Source organism: Chiloscyllium punctatum, chromosome 8, assembly GCF_047496795.1.
Source record: "Chiloscyllium punctatum isolate Juve2018m chromosome 8, sChiPun1.3, whole genome shotgun sequence".
Lineage (NCBI taxonomy): Eukaryota > Metazoa > Chordata > Chondrichthyes > Orectolobiformes > Hemiscylliidae > Chiloscyllium > Chiloscyllium punctatum.
The window spans coordinates 57,990,247-58,013,154 of NC_092746.1; the positions used below are offsets into that span (position 1 = coordinate 57,990,247).

At 40.2% G+C, this 22,908-nt stretch overlaps 1 protein-coding gene across 4 annotated transcripts in view; it reads left to right on the plus strand.

Moving 5' to 3' along the window:
- Positions 1 to 21,755, plus strand: part of LOC140480585 (tensin-3-like) — a 426,853-nt gene extending 405,098 nt beyond the window's left edge. For all 4 annotated transcript variants that reach the window (XM_072575634.1, XM_072575635.1, XM_072575636.1 and 1 more), the window contains 10 exons: positions 1,320 to 2,002; positions 5,236 to 5,334; positions 7,991 to 8,122; positions 11,502 to 11,600; positions 11,717 to 11,794; positions 14,272 to 14,349; positions 16,081 to 16,249; positions 20,262 to 20,330; positions 20,439 to 20,465; positions 20,565 to 21,755. In XM_072575634.1, the coding sequence (XP_072431735.1) occupies positions 1,320 to 2,002; positions 5,236 to 5,334; positions 7,991 to 8,122; positions 11,502 to 11,600; positions 11,717 to 11,794; positions 14,272 to 14,349; positions 16,081 to 16,249; positions 20,262 to 20,330; positions 20,439 to 20,465; positions 20,565 to 20,706 (1,576 nt within the window). In that variant the 3' untranslated portion in view covers positions 20,707 to 21,755. The remainder of the gene's footprint in view (positions 1 to 1,319; positions 2,003 to 5,235; positions 5,335 to 7,990; positions 8,123 to 11,501; positions 11,601 to 11,716; positions 11,795 to 14,271; positions 14,350 to 16,080; positions 16,250 to 20,261; positions 20,331 to 20,438; positions 20,466 to 20,564) is intronic.
- Positions 21,756 to 22,908: the final 1,153 nt, after the last annotated feature.

Genomic DNA, 22,908 nt, shown 5'->3' on the forward strand with positions numbered 1-22,908 from the left:
TCTCAGAACAGCAGCATAAAAATGCAATGCCATGTTCCTGGAGGTTCACAGGACTCTTCTAACAAAGTTAGTGCAGAAGGGCCTTCATGGAATTTTACTCTCTATGTATCCTGTGTTGGACAAGAGCCACAGACCACTCCCAACAGCAATTTCTGCCATAAGGCAAGTATGGTGCATAAACACTACTTCTTCCCAAACTAGCTCAAATCACATTTTCCCCACATAAAGTGTCTTTAAAAGCAAAAACGTTTTCTTCTATACTGTGGGTGAAGCTCTTAAAATGCATGGTAAATAATTCTGCTGTTTCCCACAGCAGAACAGAAAAACAGATAGGTGCTGCTTCCTTGCTGCACTCAAAAATAAAACTTTCAGAATGTCTGCAAAGATAAAACACATGCCATCAATCAAACGAGGAAAAAGAAGCGCCCACAAAAAAATTACAGGATTAAGAACCTCTACTTAAATGCAATTCATTTTGACCAAAAAAAGTTCTGTCCTATTTAATCTCTCTCCACACAACCCCCGCCCCCCCGCCCCCATCTCAAATCTATTCCCATCCTCTCTGTGTGCAGCATTCAAACTTTCTTTTCTGTTTCGATTGAATACACTCTCCGTTGAGGCTAATGTTTTTGTCCAGTGTTAGCAGAATTGAAAAATAGCTACAAAGATATTGTTAATATTCAGGTCATGGAAAACAAGGACTGGCTGATCACTGACAAACAGATGTACAGTGGACACTGGTGAGCATAGCAGGATGCTGGAAATCTCAAAAGTAAAAGTTGCTAGAATCGTGGATATCGAAAGCTGCAGCAGACGATGGGCAATGACTTCATTTGGGCTCCAGCATTCTCCATCACCTTGGGCAAGGTTCTGATGAGGAAAAGAAAGACTTCGGAGAGAAAAATCAAGCTCACTGTCCCTCACCCAAATGACTTTTTAAAAAATATTACTTGCATTCATTTTCGAGCATGCAGTAGCTGGATTCGTCGAACTCTTTGCATTGATACTTGTTTGGTCAAAATTCACCATAGATTGAGCTGAGCATTAGTAATTCCAGATTCTGAGTTGCAATATTTTGTGGTGGAATAGCAAAATTAGATAGTGTTGTTTTTTTTAAAAAAAACCTCAGTACATTTGTAGATGATCTGCTTCGGGTTATGCTCTACATTTAAGAGGTTGACATTTATCAGTGATTCCACTGTGAATGTGATATTGGATTTTTCTCGGAGATCTAGTGGCATGAATGGCTTTGTAGACTGTAAAACGTACACCTGATGGTATTGAGTTGTATTTATGTGTTGTTTTTGTCTCCCTGATAGCCCACCTACCTGGTTGGACAGTGCCCAGAAAGGAGTGCCACCAGTAAGTGGGATTAGCAGATCAACAGGAAGCTACCTTGGTTCCTCAGAGCTTGGTGTTAACTCCAGAAATACACCAAAAGAGACCTCTATCCTGTTGCAGTTTCCTCCTTCAGGATCGCAAGTTATCTCTCCCATCAACCACACTGTTCACGTTAGTAGTTCTGAGCGACACACTTCAAATCTACAACAGAACAGTGCTGGAGGAAGCCCTGCATTGCATCCTTTGCCTGCAGATTCCAGTAAACAGGGTTACTTGCACTATAATGTTAATCGTGGACCTCAGTATGATGGAGAACAAGCCATACTACCTAGTCTTTCTGCAGGATCAAACAACACTGCTGCAAACATGAATTCCCCAGCAACTAGTTTCTTGGGTAATGGTAGTCTGCAAGAGGGAGTGCTTTCAGCAGTTAGTGGCCAAGCTCAAAGCAGCGCAACACTGATAAATGATGCTTTGAGTCTGAATGTGCATCCTCCACTACCAGAGAAGAAAAGGATTTCAGAGGGAGATCATTCAATTACCTCTGTCTCACCAGCTTCAAGTGGATTTTCCAGTCCCCACAGTGGAAGTACTATCAGCATTCCATTCCCCAGTGTCCTTCCTGACTTTTCTAAAGTCGTAAATACTTCTGTTGCACAAGGTAAATGTTTTGATTGTTGTATCCTAATGTGTGGTTGTTTAAAAGGTTCCATATCCATCTGTGCTCACAGTAAGTTAATACTTTTATTTAAATACTTGACATTTGTCATCCAGTTGTTTACAGAGAATTAATATTTCTTTTTTTAAATATAGTTAACTTTCACTTGTGGCTCCCACCCATTTCCTTAGTAGGGTTATAAAGGACAGTTATTGGAAAGCCACATGCTGTGTGCACAACCCACCCACAGTTAGAGAACCACCTCCTGTGAAGGCAGCAATTACATCTGGTTTACATTCCATGGTTGTTGCTGAGTTAACACAACCACCAACAACACCAATGTAATTTAACAGGCACTTTGAGTACCTTGTTGTCATTTGGTTTGATTTTTGATTCTCCCAATATTGAGTTGGAAGAAAATTTTAAAAAGATTGGAATCCAAAACAGGGAGTGTTAATTTACAAAGTGTTGGGAATGAACTGAGCATTTCCAATCATATGTGCTCACCGCTGAGGTACTCCAGTCATTTTAAATGAGTGCACACTTCAGGAATATAGTTTGGATTTTCAGGTTTGCCACTGAGCTTGGATTTGCGACAGAGTTTAACTGTGGCATTACCATAGAATTTGTAAATATTTACTAACTGTTAGGAAAATTCGGTTTCCTAGTTTGTATTTTTGGAACGAAGGTAGTTGTAGCTCTGATAAGATCGGTTATTTGATTAATGCAAGCCTTGTGATTGCTTTCTCCTATTCAAGATTGGGCTCCAAGTCTGCACTTTCTTCTCCACTGATGAGAGCAACTCTTGACAGTTTTTGAAAACATTTTTAACAATGATTGTCTTCTGGAAGCAGGTGTTTTCAATTACTGCAAATTACCTGAATCTTTATTTCAAAATGTCACCTTCCACTTAGGGAATTCCCTGAGCCTAAAGGAGGGGGAAAAGACCAGGACTTTCATTTCCAAGCACAGGGGTTACATTCAGTGGGATGCACAGTGAATCTAAATTTCCTTTCTGGCCACTCTGAGCAAATGCAATTTATAATAAAAGAATAAATTCTCCATGTCTAAAACAGAAAAAGCTGAAAAATGCATTGCAGGCCAGTCAGCATCGTAAAATGATACCTAAGGTCACGTTGCTGGTGGAAACAAAACCCTTTACTATCTGAATATCTAATTTTGGGTTGTTGACTGCTACCTTAAAATAATCAATCCTAAACCTTCAGTATTTTTAATTTCTCCTCGGTGATTCCCGGCCAGAGTGCAGTTTTTTTAGAGCTATGTTCTACCAGTATTTTGAAGACTCGGAAATTCATTACATTTGAGGCAAAGGAGAAGTAAGATCAAAGTGAATACGGGGGGGAGGGGATTAAAAAATTGTGACTAGAATCACAAAATCTTTTTTAAAAATCTTGATCTTAAAACAAAATGTCGACACCACAAGATTTAATTAGTGCTGCTTAAAATAAATAACTGAAATTTTGAAACGTAGCTGGGTGCTTTGTGCTGCCAGACACTAAACTGAAAGGCCACTCCAATGTAAAACTGACAGCTGTTCAGTTGTAACTTCTGCAGTCACAGCTGGAAGACATTGTCAGTGTTGCTGTAACTATGGTGTTAGTCATTTGTATCACCTCATTATCATCCTTGAAGCTCTGTGGTCCCCTATTCTGTTATTTTTATCCATTTCCACCCCCTCCATTCCAGAAACCATTGATTATTTTTGGTGGAATAGGATCAGGGATGCTTGGAACATGATTATCACGTCCACAGAATTGTTATTTGTGTGTGAACTCGGTGGCATGGTGGCTCAGTGGTTAGCACTGCTGCCTCACAGTGCCAGGGGCCCAGGTTCGATTGCAGCCTCAGGCGACTGTCTGTGTGGAGTTTGTACATTCTCCCTGTGTTTGCATGGATTTCCTCCGGGTGCTCCGGTTTCCTCCCACAATCTAAAGACGTGCAGGTTAAGTGAATTGGCCATGCTAAATTGCCCAGAGTGTTCAGGGATGTGTAGGTTAATTAGGGGTTTTGGGGGTAGTTAGGGGTAAATATAGGATAATAGTGGGGGGATAGATCTGGGTGGGTTACTCTTCGGAGGGTCAGTGTGGACATGTTGGGCCGAAGAGTCCGTTACCACACTGTAGGGATTCTATTCTATAAAACATTAAACATTAGGGGAATATTCAGCCCTTTCCTGGCTGTAAATCCAAACACACGTTCAATGAGTAGTGGCAGCAAAGCGAACCATGTTTAGTTTCTCCTTTCATAATCCAGTGGGGATGAGGCTTATTCTCACAGTCCTGTTACTGTCCTTGCCAGAATAAGCCAATGACTGAGCTGAAAATGTGTTGCTGGAAAAGCGCAGCAGGTCAGGCAGCATCCAAGGAGCAGGAGAATCGACGTTTTGGGCAAGAAACGTCGATTTTATTCCCGAAACGTCGATTCTTCTGCTGCTTGGATGCTGCCTGACCTGCTGCGCTTTTCCAGCAACACATTTTCAGCTCTGATCTCCAGCATCTGCAGTCCTCACTTTCTCCTAAGCCAATGACTGAACATGTAATCTCCTGAAATGTAGGTCTCAACTTATGGAGGGCGAACAAAAGTTTACAGAAGAACCTCGATTATCTGGCATTCAATTATCCAAATATTGGATTACCTGGCAAAATCGCAAGGTCATAATGCTCAGCTAAAGTATGTTATCCAGCATTTGATAATCTGCAATTAGATTAACAGAATGAAAAACTACCCACCCGTGTTGTTTGGATAATCGAGGTTCCTCTGTATATCATTTTTAAAATACCTGTTCACAATATCAAACACATTTTATTCCTCTTTCAATGATATGGTCATTTTGAAAACCCGATAAGTAAGATGCATGCATGTTGGTGCCACTTCAGTGATTATTTTTAAAGTTGGATAAGGCTGAAGGCCTAAGAAAGTAATTTTGAAATAATTATTATCTTAAAGCTAATGAGGTAAGATTGTTTTGATAGCAGGCAATGCTGTAAACACTCAGCCAAACTTGCAATATCTGTGGAGAGAGAGAAGTTGTTAATCTTTTGAGTTAATTACCTGACCTCATTTCACTTTGAATTCTGAATTGTATTGCAAAATGGGTTCATATCATCGGATTGTTTCATCAATCATCATCTGTGTTCATTTTTACAAGATGAAATTGAAACTGAAATTCCAAAGTACATCTTCCATGAATTGATTATTTTTTTCTCCCACTTTAGTTACAGAAACTGCTTTCTCGTCTGACAAACATGTCACTGTCAAATTTGTACAAGACACGTCTAAATTTTGGTACAAACCCGAAATATCACGTGAACAAGGTGAGATGGAGGCACTTTCTGTTTCAGTCAAGTCTGAGTAACTAAAAGATCAAATAGCATACAGAGTGATCTAATCTTAGTTGCCTATTATTAATTCCAGTTTTTGAGTGAGTGCAAACTGGAATAGGAAACTTGCAAGACATGTGAGAATGTGCAGCTACTAATTTAGCACAGTAATGGTTTCCAATCCCTATTGGACTACAGGTAAGAAAAGTGAAAGTGATTCCTTTCCTGATCATTATTGATGACAATGACAAGCTGGACATAACTAACACAAGATATCTTCTCATAATGTGTCATTGCCACAATCAATGACTAGAAATTTGTCAAGGATCCCAGCTCATTAATTTACCTGGGGTAGTATGTTCAGTACTGCTTCTGTTATTAGACCAGAAACGATGATGTATGTACAATACCATTGGTCTGATTTGCTGACTAAGAAATAATTTTAATTGATTACTAACAACTTAGCTCTGTAACGTGTCCAGTAAAATCATCTTTTTTGCTCATTCTGTATATGGAAATCATGCATGCCTTATGCATCTGTTACAAACTGTGATGTCACTGGAAATGTGTCATAGGAATTAATTTTTTTTTAAAAGTCATGTTGATGTCTTCTGATTTCAATCTGTGAATCTGAAAACCTGCCTCAGCAGAGCTGTATTTTGACATTGATCTCAGTCTGCTTAATGACAAGTGTATAGCCTAAAGAGTGGAGACAAGATTAAGTGAATTCTGATTCAGCAGCAGATTAGTAAGCAACATATTTTGCATTATTTGGGCCTCACAAATCTTATTGAGTTCTTTGAGGAGGTGTCAAGACAGGTCAATGACAGTCGAGCAATGGATGTGTTGTATATGGACTTTCAGCAAGGCATTTGATAGGGCTCCCCATGGTAGACTCATTCGTAACATCCGGAAGTACGGGATACAGGGAGATTTGGCTATCTGGATTCAGAATTGGCTGGCTGACAGAAGGCAGAGAGTGGTTGTAGATGGAAAGTATTCTGCCTGGAGGTCAGTGTTGAGTGGGGTCTCACAGGGCTCTGTTCTTGGGCCTCTGCTCTTTGTAGTTTTTATAAATAACTGGGATGAGGAGGTTGACGGGTGGGTTAGTAAATTTGCAGATGACACAAAGGTTGGAGGTGTCATCGATAGGATAGAGGGCTACAGCAGGCTGCAGTGCGACATAGACAGGATGCAGAGCTGGGCTGAGAAATGACAGGTGGAGTTCAACCTGGATAAATGCAAAGTGATGCATTTTAGAAGATCAAACTCGAATGCTGAATAGAGGATTAAAGACAGGATTCTTGGCAGTGTGGAGGAACTGAGGGATCTGGGTGTGCAAGCTCATAGATCCCTCAAAGTTGCCACCCAAGTGGATAGGGTTGTTAAGAAAGCATATGGTGTTTTGGCTTTCATTAACAGGGGGATTGAGTTTTAGAGCCGAGAGGTTTTGCTGCAGTTCTACAAGTCCCTGGTGAGACCACACTTGGAATATTGTGTCCAGTTCTGGTCGACCTAGTATGGGAAAGATATAGAGGCTTTGGAGAAGTTGCAAAGAAGGTTTACCCAGATGCTGCCTGGACTGGAAAGCTTGCCTTATGAAGAAAGGTTGAATAAGCTTGGACTTTTCTCTCTGGAGAGAAGGAGGAAGAGAAGAGACCTGATCGAGGTATACAAAATAATGAGAGGAATAGATAGAGTCAATAGCCAGAGACTTTTCCCCAGGCAGGATTGACTGGTACGAGAAGTAATAGTTTGAAGATATTCGGAGGAAGGTATAAAGGAGATGTTAGAGGTAGGTCCTTTATGCAGAGAGTTGTGAATGCATGGAATGTGTTGCCAGCTGTGGTGGTGGAAGCAGAGTCATTGGGGACACTTAAGCAGCTGCTGGACATGCACATGGATAGCAGTGGGTTGAGGGGTGTGTAGGTGAAGTTACTATATTTTACAGTAAGATTAAATCTCAGCACAACATCATGGGCCAAAGGGCCTATTCTGTGCTGTACCTTTCTATGTTCTGTGTTCTACTATTGCCGTGCTAATCCTATAACACTTAAATTATATATTGGTAAATCATTTCTCTTCTGATGGGCAACACCAAATTTTTTGTAAGTTTTTTCATAACGTTACCAAGAGAGGATGACACGTATCCCAATGAGATTTACAAAGACCCTGATTTCTGAGAGATTTGAACATTTGAGTTACTTAGATTGTGTCATAATCAAGCTGCATCCACCTTTCAGATCCTTTTTCTGAAAAGTTTTGTTTTATGGGCTGGAGAAACAGTTTGAATGCCTGCTGTTAACCTTCTCATCAGGTGGCATTACACAGATTCCCTAAAGCTTGAGCAGTGTCATCAGTGATAGATGCATATCAGTATTAAACCTAGGATCAAACCACATATTCCATCCATCATTAATATCTCGTGCTTATCAGTTACTCTGCACATCTCATTGTGGGTTAACAGAAATTAGGGAGGAGGTGAGTTCAGTGCTAAGATACATGTGAAGTTGAATACGAAACAATAAACAGGCTTTTTCTGTGATAGAAAATATTCTTATCAGGATTGTTCAGTATGGTCTCTGGAAGCAAATCACATTCTGAGTCTTATCTCAGCTTAATTGTTAATAAGAATTTTTTCCACTTGCAGCCATTGCAATACTAAAGGACAAAGAGCCAGGGTCATTCATTGTACGGGACAGCCACTCTTTCCGAGGTGCCTATGGTTTGGCAATGAAAGTTGCGACACCTCCTGCTTCAGTGCTGCAGCAAAATAAGAAAGGTATTGCGTGTTTCAAAATGACTTCCATATAGACTGTTTGTTTCCTTTTACGATTTCATCAATGACTTGAAATGTGAATAATGCCTTCAATGTTGAAAAATGCCTTCGGTGCTACGCAGGTGTCATTAGAAAATCAATGGCAAAGCATGAAGAAAGTGACTAAAACTGGGTCAGAAAGTCACAGGTGGAATGGAGAGGCACAGGAGAAAATCCAGAGAACAAATCTGATACACTTGAAGAATTTAGTGATAGTTATCAGATGAAGAGAAGATGGTACTAAATCAAAAGCTAAAATCAAGGAAATTAAGATTTAAAGAGGGGTTTTGGAGTTTGAAGCTTGGAGATATATATTGTTGCAAGGCAACAGTTTTAAAAACCAAGGATAAGAATTTAATACGTTGTGCTGAGTCTATCGAATGGGTGCAATAGAAAACTCGAACAACAACGTTTATGAAATGTTGGAGAAAATGAAAAGAAGAAGATAGAAGGCCAAACGGTATCAGAGCAGAATTAGGCCATTTGGCCAATTGAGTCTGCTCCACCATTTGATCATGGCTGCTAGGTTTCTCAACTCCATTCTCCTGCCTTCTCTCCATAACTCTTGATCCCCTCACTAATCAAGAACCTATCTATCACTGTCTTAAATACACTCAATGACTTGACCTCCACAGCCACAGCAATGAGGGGACCATTGCTGTGATCATATGGTGGGACAGAAGTGAGAATTTTGCAGAGGTTAAAGGAAACAAACTTGGTGTGGGACAGAAATGAGATTTAATGATTAGCTCGGGATTAAACCTCTCAAGTCAGGAACTGTTTATTTCAGCCTGAGAGGTTGATAAGGCTTTTGGAGATCATTTCAGTCAGGATCAAAGATACTGAGTCTTTGGTGGGACCAAAGAAAATAGCTTCAGTCATCTGACAAATGAATCTAAATTGTGGCTTAACCATGATTTGATTTCAAAACAAGATTAGAACATTCAAAATGTCAGTAAAAATGGTGATGAAGAAGAGTTAGATCATGATCTATGTCTGTGAGCTAATCCCAAATCCAAGACACTGAAATATGCCATCTTTCAAGGTGGAGTATTTGGGCTTCTAGACTCCAGAAATGATGTTGCCGAGCTGAATGCCTTTGAGACAGGAACAGAGCAATGCAAAGATCTTTGCTGCATTGGGAAAGGAGTGGGCAGGAAGGTTCACACGAGGGTAAAGCATGGAGAGTGGAGATAAGATCCATGGCAGCTGTTTTGAAGTCTGTTCAATAGTTTGTTCTCTGTGATGGCAATATGCTTGAGTATATTTAGCTTTGTGAAAAGGACTGCAGTGTCTTTCATTTCATAACAAAGAGATCTGGAAATTCTTAGTCAACCCAATGTGGACATTCTCTGTGGCCCTAGTACTCTCTCCAAAGTAAGGCATTGAAAACTGGATGTAGAATTCCATCTGTAGCCTAATTACTGGTTCAGGTTTACCATTAACTATTTAGTTTTGTATTTAGCACTATTATTTATAAGACCTGGGCCCACTGCTTATTTGGTAACTCATGTTTTCACTTTTAAAGATTGGCATATCTGAAGCCTTAAATCTCTCTGCTTCTCCAATTCCTTTAAATTTACTTTTTAACGTATATCTATTCTCCTTAATTGGCCTACTCAAGTCACATCACTTCATAGTTTTTGGCACAATCAACGAACCAACATGTAAATTGTGAAAAGGATAGTGTAGAATTTCAAAAGGACTGAGACAAGTTGATGGGCAGCTGACAGGTGAAGCTCAATGCAGAGAAATCTGATGTGATTGATTTTTGTAGGAAAATTATAGAATCCCCAAGTGCTGAAAGAGGCCATTTGGCCCAAATAGGCTGCACCAACCCTCTGAAGAGCATTCTTCACCTCCCCCACCTGACCTAGCTACCCAACCTTTTTCCTGTAACCCCACACTAGCCTGCACACCACAGTGCAATTTAGCATGGCTGTTGCACCCAATCTGCACATCTTTGGCCTCAGGAAGGAAACTGGACCACTCTGAGGAAACATATACAGGCACTGGAAAATGTGTAAAATCCACCCAAACAGTCACCCAAGGGTGTAATTGCACCCGGGTCCCTGGTGCTTTGAGGCAGCAGTGCTAACCACCGAATTAACCTGCCACCGGTATTTCAAATCATATGAAATAAGAACAGACATTCCTCTCCCCCACCCAACCCCCAGCCTGCACTGCCATTCAATAAGATCATGGCGCTGGTTTGTGTTTTGAATTCCAGATTCCCATCGACCTTAATGACCCTTGATTCCTTTGTCTAACACAAATCCAATTCTCTCTTGAAAATAATTATTCAATGACCTTCCTAAGTACAGTGTTCAAAATTTCTCAACTCACTGAGAATAGTTCTCCTCATCTCTGCACTGAACGTGCAACTCCTAATTTGAAAACAGTGACTCTTGGGTTCTGCACTGACCCACAAGAAGAAACATCTTGTCCACATTCACGATGTCAACACTCAGTCAGGACCTTAACAGTTGAATTAAGTCATCCCTCACTTTCGCAACTCCAGTGGAAACTAACCCAATCCATCCAACCTGTATTCATGAGGTAATCTGCTCATTCCAAGTATCAATCTAGTATACCTCTTCTGAATCACCTCCAGTGTGGCGAGAGAATACAAAATAGGGTAAAGGTCTAGAGGGGTGCTGGAGCAGAGGGACCTAAGTGTATGTGTGCATAAATCATTGAACACCCTATCAGTGCAGTTAGTGAAGCATACAGTATGTCAGGCTTTATTAATTGGGCCATAGAGTACAAGAGCAAGGATGTCAAGTTTGACTTGTATTAAAAATTGCTCTGGCTTCTAGTGGAGTATTGCATTCTGTTCTGGGTGACACATTTCAGGAAAACTGTGAAGACATTGCAGAGTAAATGAAAAGATTCATGAGAGTAGTTCCAGGGATGAGGAATTTCAGTTATGCAGATTAAAGAAGCTGGGACTGTTTTCCGTGGATAAAATTTGTCAAGATAAGATTTGATAGAGGCATTCAAATTTCTGGGGAGTCTGGAAAGATAGAGACAGATGGAAGGCCTGAGAACAAGTGAGCACAGATTTAATTGAATTTGGAAAGGAAGCAATGAAGACATGAACCATTTCATACAGTGAGTAGTTAAGAATCTGTATGTTGGAGTCCTATTTAACTGAGGCATTCAAGAGGGTAATTATCTGAAAAGGAGGAATATGCAGAATTACAGTGAGAAAGTGGGGGTGTGGTCTTTGCTGAATTGCATTTTTATAGAGTTGACATATAAATGATGGACCAAATAGCCTCTGTCAGTGCTGGAGCAATTCTGTGATGTGTAAACTTGTGTTTCTTTACTCTTCACACAGCAATGGGAGACTTATCGAATGAGCTGGTCAGACATTTCCTGATTGAATGTACCCAGAAAGGAGTACGATTAAAGGGTTGCCCCAATGAACCATATTTTGGTATGATTTCACGTTTACTCTTCAGAAGTAAAGTCTATACAGTCAAGATGATCCAACTGCTTTAAACCTGAATTTATTCCTTTGTATCTAATACATATTACTGTGTTTCTAATTAGGGAGTCTGACTGCATTGGTTTACCAACATTCCATCACACCACTAGCATTGCCTTGCAAGTTACTCATCCCTGACAGAGGTAAATATATAAGTTGGCAGAAGAACACCGTTGAAAAGCTGTTCTGATGCATGCTCTCAAACTGATGCAGTTGTAATCATATCTACAAAGCGTTCCTTTTCAAAATGAATGCAGCTCGAAATATGTTAGCTTATTTTTAATTTTGTTGTAAAATGAATTATCATTTTGAATGTTTAAATTAGCATGTTAGCCTAGATTTTCCATAATAATGTAGTTTAAATCTCAATTGTCAAGCCTTAGAAAAAACTCAAATAAAGGTATCGATCTGGATGTGTGCAGGGAGTACACAAGTGATAGTAGTGACAAATTGCATACTTATGAAATTTTAAAAGAAAGACAGATTAAAGGGCAAGGTCACAACAGGTGGATAGAAGTATTGAGAAGAGCCTCTGAATGTGTTTGGGTCTATTCTTAGGCTTGGCCAAGCTTAAAAAGACAAAAGCCTATTATAGGTAGTTCTTCTGTAATGCAATGGTTGCATTCTTTTGCAACCCCACATCATACAAAAATTGCGCTTTAGAAACAGCACTTAAGCTGTTGGGGATGTAATCGTGCTAAAGCCAACACATGCTTTAAAAGTTCGCACTTTAGAAACAGTGTCCTCAATTAATCAGTTGCGTTTGAGTAAAAGATCAAAGGTCATACAACTTATGCACATGTATTGAACAAACCAGGATGGCTATAAAGTCTTTAATCAGTTAGAATGGAGGTGCAGGTTTCAACTGGTTAATATGTAAGTCCCAGAATTTCTTTCAAGTCATTGCCCCAAGATAATTTCAGGTTTTATCAGAATAAATGTGATACTTCGATTAGACAAGGTATTTTAGGTGTGAGGCCATGTTTCAAGTCTGTATCTGTCAGACTGGTTTTATTTCCAAAGTCAGAATTTATAAAATGCCACATTGACTGTCAACAGATTGTGTGCCTTTTGAACAAAATAGAATGAATCTGCAAATGCAAACTCACCCCATAGATTTTTATGTGTGTTTGTGTTTGTGTGGATGGGAGAGAAAGAGAGAGAGAGACTGGACTATATGTGTATGAAAGCAGGTGTGGGGGGTGGGGGGGGGGGGGGAGGCGGAGCGGATGTGTGTGAAGGAGAGAGTGGGGGTATGTGTGTGTGTGCGCATGTGCATGCTCTTGAGAGGGAATATGTGAGAGTGTGAAGGAGTATATGTGAGTGTGAATTAGAGTGTGCACTTGAGAGTGTGTGTGCACAAGTGTGATGGAGTACATGCCTGTGAGAGAGAGTGAGTGCATGTGTGTGTGTATGAGAGAGTGTATGTGTGTTTGTATGCACAAGAGTGTGTGTTTGTACAGTGTGATAGGGTCACTGGTAGTGTGAAGTGAAGCCAAGGTTCCAGTTGAGGCCATCCTCATGGGTATCGGACGTGGTTATTGACCTCTGTTCAACAACTCTGCATCGTTATGTATCCCGAAGTCTGTCTTGGAGAATGTTTACCTCAAGATCGGAAGCTGAATGTCTTGAAAGCTGAAGTGTTCCCTGACTGGGAGGGAGCATTCCTGTCTGGTGATTGTTGCGCAGTATTCCATTCATCATTGCCGTAGCATCTGCATGATCTCGTCAATGGACCTTGCCTGCGGCATATGAGATAGACAATGTTGGCCGAGCCACATGAGTACCTGCCGTGTATATGGTGGATGGTGTACCCATGTGTGATGATAGTATCCATGTCGACTCTCTGACACATCTTGCAGTGATCACCATGATAGGGTTGTATGGTGTTGTGGTCGATGTTGTCCTAAAGGCTGGGTAGTTTTCTGGGAACGATAGTCTATTTAAGGTTTGGCTGTTGTTTGAAGGCAAGAAGTGGAGGTGTAAGGAAGATCTTGGTGAGGTGCTTATCATCATTGATAATGTATTGTAGGCTGCAAATTATGCATTCCAACATTGACTACATTAGTGCAGCTAGTCCCAATAAAAAGTTGTCTTAGCACATCTCCTTTATACTGTGTTTTAGTGCAGTGTTATCCAAAAGAATGAGACTATTGCTAATGCTTCTGAAAGATACAATTTATTTTTAGTACTTGCTAAATTCTGCAGCCCAGTGTCTTGCTTGTGGTGATGAAATGATAAGTTTGTACTTTCCAGTGGCCTGATTCTTTCCTCTACCTCTTAAAGCTCTGTCAAGTATGCCAGAAACTATTACCAAATCATACCCCCATTTTGGCAGATTCCTTTGCGGTTCAAACAGATTTCCAGGATGTTATAAAATGAGTCATCTTTTGTAAAGTGTTTGTTAGTTTATATATAATTTGTTTTCTCATTATAAGTAATGAAGCTCTCTGAGTTGTTTCTCTGAAATGGTCTTCTCCTGAATCTGTCAGCCTTTCTCTGGGATTACATTTAGCTTTAGTTTATAAAATCTCTGTTATTTCATTGGTGCAGAACAGCTTACTCCAGTAAGAGATCAGAATTGGAAATTCGAATATGTTTTTACATTTCTATTCAATAGATCCTTTAGAAGATGGAATGGATGCTTCCACCCAGGCTGCCACTAACTCTGCTGCAGAATTGTTGAAGCAAGGAGCAGGTAAACACACTGTAATGCTGTTGTGGCAGGCCACTCCTGTAACTGACATATTTATGATTGTTTAATAAACTGCCTTGTAAAAACATCATTCATCTATTTCTGACCTTTTTTAAATAAGTTTACAAGATATCGGGCTGAATCTTCTATGAGGCCTTAGTCAGTGTAACTTCTGTTGAGCTTCACAGAAGGTATTTCTCTCTGCGTGGCTCAGCGAGATTTCTTGCTGCATTGCCCAAACCTGCCAAATTAGCTACCTAGCCTGCCTCTTCGGTGCCCCTCCAGTCTGCTGCTTACATTCTTTTACCACTCGTACTGGGAAGAATGCGACCCTGTCTGATTATCTCGAGATAGACTGTCATCCCTGGTGACTGTGCACCTGCACTAACACTGGTTTTCTGAAGCTGCTCTGATTAGTACCAGGCTAATTCTGAAAGATATCAGATGGGCAGGGACAGTCAGTGTGTCTTGGTCCTCAATACACAAATACCCTGACCATACCTCCAAGACCATTGGCTCCTGGGTATGGCAGGCTCCATTCCAACTGCAGAACCTGAGACTAGACAGAGATGTAGTGGGAGGAAAAGGGGATAAAAAACACATTGAGAGCACATTGATGTTGTAGCTGACATTTCATTGTAAGTGAAGTCTGATGTTTGTTAAAACATGCTCACAATGCAACTACAACTGTTTGCTCATGTCTCTGTGCCTCTTGCACTGTGAAGTCAGACTTCAGTTGGTATGCATGATGTTCTGTGGAGCAGTGCCTGCCTTGGGAGGCTGCTGCACTGTGTGGCCAGTGTGAGCAGCATATTTGGAAGAGACTCTGGGAGCATTGCTTGGGTTGGTTTGGCATCACAGGCCTCAGTGGCCAAAGGAGTCAGTCTTGGGGTGGAATGGTCAGTAATATTTGGGGCTCTGTGGTGCATAGCACTCAGTGAGTAGTGGATCGTGGTCTCCAGGAACTGAAAGCCCGCTGGTTGTGTCATCAACACTCAGCAGGTCTCTTGTGTAGTGTTGTTACCCCTTGCTGGGCCTCCCCTCACTTCCCTCACAGTAGAGGCACATACCCCACCCACTGTGCAGCTGAAGTTTCTAGGATAATAGAAGCTGTCAGTAAATGGTTCTCAGATAGTGATGTCCATGCTCCGCCTTTACATGTTGGTGAGGACCTGAACATGCAAATCCCCTTCCTGAAGCTGTGTTCATGACTGCCATTGGCACTGCACTCCATTAGGCCCCTGCCCAAACCTTATGTACATATTGCCAAATCCACCCCCAGCCTCTATTGAGCTGACTGTGCTCAATTTGAGCGTAATCTCTTGCCCTGTCACATCTCACCACCATGAAGACCCCTCCTGTGCCCAGTGATAATCTTGTCTCGACCCCTGGAACTTTGTTCCACCGGGTTGTTTCTGACAATGCGAAAAGCTTTGCTGACTTCTCATGAAGTTCTCCCACCATAGCCCATGACTTACAGTTTCCTGTAAGACTCCACTCATCATATATTTTAGTAACATTGTCAAATATTTAGTCCACTTTGTCTGTTATACTGGTCACTGGAAGTTTGCTTTCAGGTTGTCACTGTCTATACAATAGTAATCACAAACATTAAAATAATTAGAAACAGATTTTTGTGAGCAAAGAAATATCAGTTATTTACGAAATAAGCGATAGGAAATGATTATGGTCTGAGAAGTGTAATTTGAAATGTTTTCCTTTTTTTTGTTTCAGCCTGTAATGTGTGGTATTTAAATTCTGTGGATATGGAGTCTCTGACAGGCCGTCAAGCAATCCAGAAAGCAACATCAGAAACGTTGGGGCAGACTCCTTCTCTAGCCTCCACTGTTGTGCATTTTAAAGTATCTGCCCAAGGCATTACTCTAACTGACAATCAAAGAAAGTAAGTATGTCCTGTACTTTAACTTGGACTTGCACAGGAACAGTAAACTGAAACCTCATCTAATATTTTCCTGATTTTGTCAAACCCTTTAGAGCCAAATAATGTAATTCTTTGTGGTAAATGTTCAAACATTTCAAGGGAAAACCATTGGGAAAATGGATACCATCGAAAATCAAGAGAGGATTTGGTGCCGTCAGTTGAGGCAGTGGATAAAAATTATCATGTATATTAGAAAATTCCAACATATAAATTGAGGTACATGAAGCAATACTAAAGTAGCTGTTTAAACGGAAAGGTTTTGGCAATTGAATGCTGAAGATAATGGAGTGGCTCAGTGGTTAGCATTACTACCTCGTAACGCCAGGACGTTGGTTCAATTACACCCTCCAGTGACTGTGTGGAGTTTGCACATTCTCTCTGTGGGATGCTCCCGTTTCTTCCCACAGTCCAAAGATGTGTAGGATAGATGGATTGGCTGTGCTAAATGTAGCATTACAGGTTTGAAAGGTGCTGTATAGGAGGCCTTGGTGAATTACTGCAATATACATTATACATGGTACACAGTATTGCCACTGTGTGTCTGTGGTGAAGGAAGTGAATACTGAAGGTGGTGCATTGGGTTTGACGCAAGTAAGCTGCTTTGTCCTAGATGGTGCCAAGCTTTGAGTATTTTTGAAGCTGTATTCATCCAGGCAAGTGGAGAGTATTCTAAAACACTCTTGACTTGTAGCTGGTGAACAGTCATTTGGGGAGGCAGATAGTGAGCTCCTAACACTATCTTAGGAACTGACACTAAGATTCCTTGCATCTGACTTGTTCTTGGAGTCATAATATTAACCTGGCTGATCCAGTTCTATTTCTGTCAATGCTAACCTCCAAGGTTATTGTCACTGGGGGATTCAGTGATGGGGACACCATTCAATGTCAAGGGGCGATGTTTAAATTCTCTTTTGTTGAAGATGATCACGACCTGGCACTTATGTCGCATAAATGATGCTAGCTGCAAGCCTGACCACATATGGATATGGACTACTTCAGTGCCATCGAAAAAGACAAGGGCAGCAGTTACATGGGAGCACCGCTACATGCATATCATAGAGCCATAGAGATATACAGCATGGAACCACTCCATGTAACCAGATATCCTAACCTAATCTAGTCCCATTTGCCAGCACTTAGCCCATATCCCTCTAAACCCTTCCTATTCATATACCCATCCAGATGCCATTTGGTAATTGTACCAGCCTCCACCACTTCCTCTGGCAGCTTATTCCATATACGCCACCCTCTGTGTGAAAAAGTTGGCCTTAGGACCCTTTTAAGTGTTTCCCCTCTGACTCTAAACCTATGCCCTCTCATTCTGGACTCCCCCACCCCAGGGAAAAGACCTTGTCTATTTATCCTATCCATGCCCCTCATGATTTTATAAACCTTTATAAGACTACCCCTCAGCCTCCAACACACCAGGGAAAACAGCCCCAGCCTATTCAGCCTTGCCTCCAAACACAAGTCATCAGATTTGGAATGGAATTGCCATTTCGTCATTGTTGGGTCAAAATCTTGAAACTCAACAACTAACAGTCAAAGCAAAGCAAGAGGGCAGCACTGTGGATAAGTGCAGCTCAAGCCCTTCAGTGGTTCAAAAGGCAGCTCACCCCCGCCATCTGCAGAGCAGTTACTGATGGACACTGAATGCTAGCCCAGCCAATGATGCCTAATTACACACACAAGCTAGTTGTTTGTCACACTTCTGAAAATGTTAGAGCAATGGAACAGGAGCAGCTCTAAAGAATCTCCCAGGTTGTTGTATTTCAGTTAAATGTCTTTCTGCCAATCATACGCAGGATGATCCTTGACTGACACCATGGCTGCATTTTCATGGAGTCTGGAGACCAGACTCTGCACTCCCAACTTTGCAGGGATCATCCTAGTTTTCAGGAATGTTCATGGAGTTGGGCTAGTTTTTCAAGGATATAGGGTTCACCTCTGAACTGGGATGAGGAATTTTTTAAGTGTGAAGTTCAAAAAGGTCTCAGCCAAGCTAAGTTATTCCAATGTTGTTATACATTATTGGCTGGGAGGCCAACTTCCACGTAAGACTATTGAAACATCTTTGCAAACCCCCCCCACCCTCCATAACATATTTGATTAGCTAAAAGCTCTGATCTCTTTTGTCAGTTGCACAATGTTTATTTACAGAAGATATAGGATTCAAATACTTATAGTGTTTGCTTTCATGCTTTATTCGGACTGGATAATTGACCTTTTTATAGTAAAATGAGTTTTCTTCATGAATGTGGGAAGTTATTAAGGGATACATTTTAAGAGTTTTTATCTCACATATTGTCACCTTAGGGTTCATTGATTCTATACAGAGTGTATGATGGTGAATCTTGGCGTGGAGGGTATAAGTAGCTATGGGGATTAGTAGACAGGTATGAGGTGGCGTGGAGAACATGGGGGATGAAGGCTTTGAGTGACCTTATTGTTTTGTTATAAGTGGGACAAAGTCCCTCACCACTGAGATGACCATTTTAAACTGCCGTCTTCAAAATCCCACCAAAGTCAGGAAGGCCAAGTTGGGAATTGCTCTGACACCCACTACATGTCTCAAAGATGAAAATCTAGCTCCGGGCCTATTCAGAGACGCTGTATCAACTCTGATCGTGTAGTGACACTGAGCATTGCACAGTACTGACTTTGTGCTTTACTTTTGGCAATTTGGTTTTCAGGCTAAATTGAGAGGAACAACTATTTTGGGAGGGTAATGAGTAGGAATCTTTTTGTAAATGTTAAACATGTAATTTTAAGGTAAATTAGAAGGAGTAGACTTTTTCTGGCAACAAGTCTGCAATGATATTTTCTCATTGGCAACTGCTTGTTGAATTGAAAGTGTAGTTTGAACACAGTGGAATTAAAAGCAAATAATTCTCCTTCCCATTAGCTAAAATGGAAATATTACAAATTCTTCACTGAATAGAAAGAGGCAATAAATCTCATTCGGTTATTGGCTTTAAAATCTGAATCTTTTTTCTTGTGTTGTTATATTTCTCTGGTTCTCTCATTTCATCTGCATTTGCCCAGGTAATTATTTAGTTTAAGGCGTATGAAAGATCCATTTTGAACATAGCTCTGACATTCCTGTATATCCCACAAAAGCCACATCACTCACTTTCCAATAAGCCACTGCTTAAGTTCAGACTTTTTTCTTCAACACAGAGCAATAGGAGATATGAGGGCCATTTAGGACCTCAAATCAGCAAGGATGGGACTGCTCTGAGAACTAACTCTATAAGCTCGCCTTTGTACCAAGTTACTCATTATCTTCAGCTCACAAAGGGCCATCATTTTGAAGATTAAAAATAACATTAACAATTGGAGCACCTCTGCTCAAATGTATAGGGGTGATAGGAACTCTGAGTGGGATTAGGCCATTCAGCCTCTTGATCCTGCTATGTCAGTGTCTACATCATGGCTGTCTTCGACCTCAATCCTATTCTCCCACACTGTCCCTAGATCACTTGAGGTTTTTAACATCTAGAGATCTACCTGTCTCTGTCTTGAATATTCTCGATAGTTGTGCCTCTACAGCAATCTTGGGGAGCACATTTCTTTGTTTAAAAAAAAGTCTGAATTGACCTGCTCCTTATTTTAACACTGTGTGCCCCCTGTTCCTAGCTCAGCGCCAATGAAAACATCTTTCCTGCATGTACTCTGTTTAGCACTCAAAGAATTCTGTGTTTTTCAATGAGATTACCACTCATTCTTCTAGACTCAAGAGAGGGTAGGTCAGTATCTCTGCAGGACTCAGGAATCAATCTGGTGAACTTTCAAAGGTAACTCAACGTTGCAAATTGAGAGTAAAATGTTCGTATAAGTATTTCAAAATCATTCCATTACCTTCTGTACAATTATGTTTTTAAAGATGCAGGATTAATGATGATTCAATATAGTGGTACAAATAATCCTGTCCCATTATGTGTTATTAATCTTAAATTTTCTCTTTTTGTAGATTATTTTTCAGAAGACATTATGCTGTCAACACCGTGATTTTCTGTGCGTTGGACCCAGATGAAAGAAAGTATGTTTGTGGTTAACAATCTATCTTCTGATGCAGTAAAGTGTTTGGATTGTGACAGAAGTTGGAAATTCTAATGCATATTTTCTTTTCTTCCCCTCCCGGCAAAAGATGGACAAAAGACAGCATCTCAGCAAAGTAAGCATTTGTTATTTGTAACATTTTACAGAACAGTTTAAAGTTAACTTGATATTGCTTGTGTATAAAAACATGGACAATGTGCTTTTGTTTTGATAGAATCTTTGGTTTTGTGGCGAGGAAACAAGGAAGTGGCAGTGATAATGTCTGCCATCTGTTCGCTGAGCACGACCCTGAGCAGCCTGCCAGTGCAATTGTGAACTTTGTATCAAAGGTCATGATTGGATCGCAAAAGAAATAAATCGATTCTGATGCTGCCAAACTCCGCATTCAGGAGGTTATCCCCATTTTTAAACAAATTCAAAAATCAGAAAACTGCAAGATAACAATAATTTGGAAAAAAAGGCATGTTTGAAAGACTTGTAAACGTTGAATGATGGTAAGAGCAGGTTTGATTTATTTTTAGAGAGGAGCAGGAATGTGAGTTTTAGAGAATAACTGGTCTTAGATCAGACTGTCAGAACTCAGACTGTCTGGCTTCGGTGATTATTCATTATCATACGGTTGTATTTGTTGAGGTGAAGGGTCAATGCTTAGTTTTATTTTTTTACTGTCTTGAGCAGGGAGGAAATAAAGCAGTTTTAGAACTAGACCGATCAGGAAAAATAAACACTCGTAATTTATATTTATTTGACTCATTATCCTTAATAGATGGCAGCTAATCTGGTGATTGTATAATACAAATACATTTTGGTAAATGTGCTCGATCACAGTTTGGCTGTCAGTTTTGTATTACTAGGCATTCTTGGAGGTGCATGCCATTCTATACTGTGTGCAACACCTTGTTTATCATTCCAGAATCACTGGCAGTTTAGTACAAGTAGGATAGATATTCAGGTTTATGTAGAATTATTTTGTATCACTGCAATATTTTTTACAAGTGATTAAATCTACACAACTATATACAGTTGGGTATGAAATTCTTGCCAAAGACATACCATTTAACCAGCACTTTGAGCTACCGTGTAAACGTGAGTTCAGTGAATGAATTCCACCCTTTTCCTTCTATTCAACCTCTGTATCCTACCTATGTGTTGCTTCCAGTGTTAACTAATTGTGAAAATGCCAAACGTTAAGTATGGGTTTTCACTTTGACCAATAATTTGTGTTATCAAAATTATCATTTTATTCATGTCTGCTTTGGCTAGTCTGTATTTTGTAGCATTCTTCTAAGCATTCTGTAAAAAAAACTTGTACTCATTATGTAAATGAATTATGTTCTATAATTCTTTGTATAGTCCTTTTCCATTCTTTGAAACACAATCTATTAAAATTATACTAAGTACAATAGATTTTAGTTTCTGCTTTCACTCATTCATGGTGTGAGCCACATAAAATAAAGGAATTTATTATTAAACGGTTTAAAGGAATGGTTTAGATTTGAGTTCCATTTAAATTGTTTCTTCCACCATATGGCATTGATTCCAGGATGACCAGGTAACTTAATGTGTTGACACTTCAGGTGATCTCTTAAATTTCATGCTAGTCTGACCCTTGAAATATTAAAATCCACACGGTCTTAATGTTTGTTCATAGTGCAACTTTATCTTCTCCTTCAGAGCAGCATTAAAATTGCAAAGTTGGGATATGGCCCCAAAAAGTGGAAACTTCACTTTGCTTGGGTGTTGATAGCACACAGGATGACATTGTACTGGAATATCAAGCTGCACTTAGAAAATGCCTAACCTCCAACAGCTGCCCTCAAACTGAGAACAAAGCCCTCTTTGAGCTGCTCATGGACTCAAACCCAAATTTGAATGATGCCTGATGCAGTTAAGATGCTCAAATTATTTCCTGAATGTGGAAATGACATGAAATGAATGACAACATTTTTTTCTTTAGAAAGGCTATATTATGTTTATAGTCCTTTCTACACCCTCTAAGTGAAATTTCCACATTTAGCAAATGTTCACCCATTTAATAGATGTTCCACGACTGACATTTTTGGGATAAGACAATTGGTCTCAGTACAGAGTGTGACACCTCCTCCCAGCAGCACTGTGCAGAGGCAGCTATGCCCACTAACTCCCAGGTGTGAGGTTACAGCTGACCTTCTGGCCAATATAGTAGCTGACAGTGAAAACTACAACATGAATACAACATTACATTTGTTTGTTGCAGAGGTATTACTGCATCAGAAATGCACATAATGGTGTATGGTCATTCAGCCAATCTTTACCTGTTCCACATATCACCCAATCGTGTGACTTCAACCTTCTGAATACTGCTTATGAACCATACTTAACAGGAATTTTAAATATGTTCTCAGCCAAGTCAGTAATTTTGAAATAAAAATTTGAACTCCCAGGTCTTAATTCAACGAATTTCTGCACAAGCTTTCATGTTTTAGACAAAAAAAACTTCACAGGTAGAAGGGTTGAACAAAGCATCCACTGATTGACACCAAGGACTGAATTTTATCCAAAAATCAGCTGAGTATTTT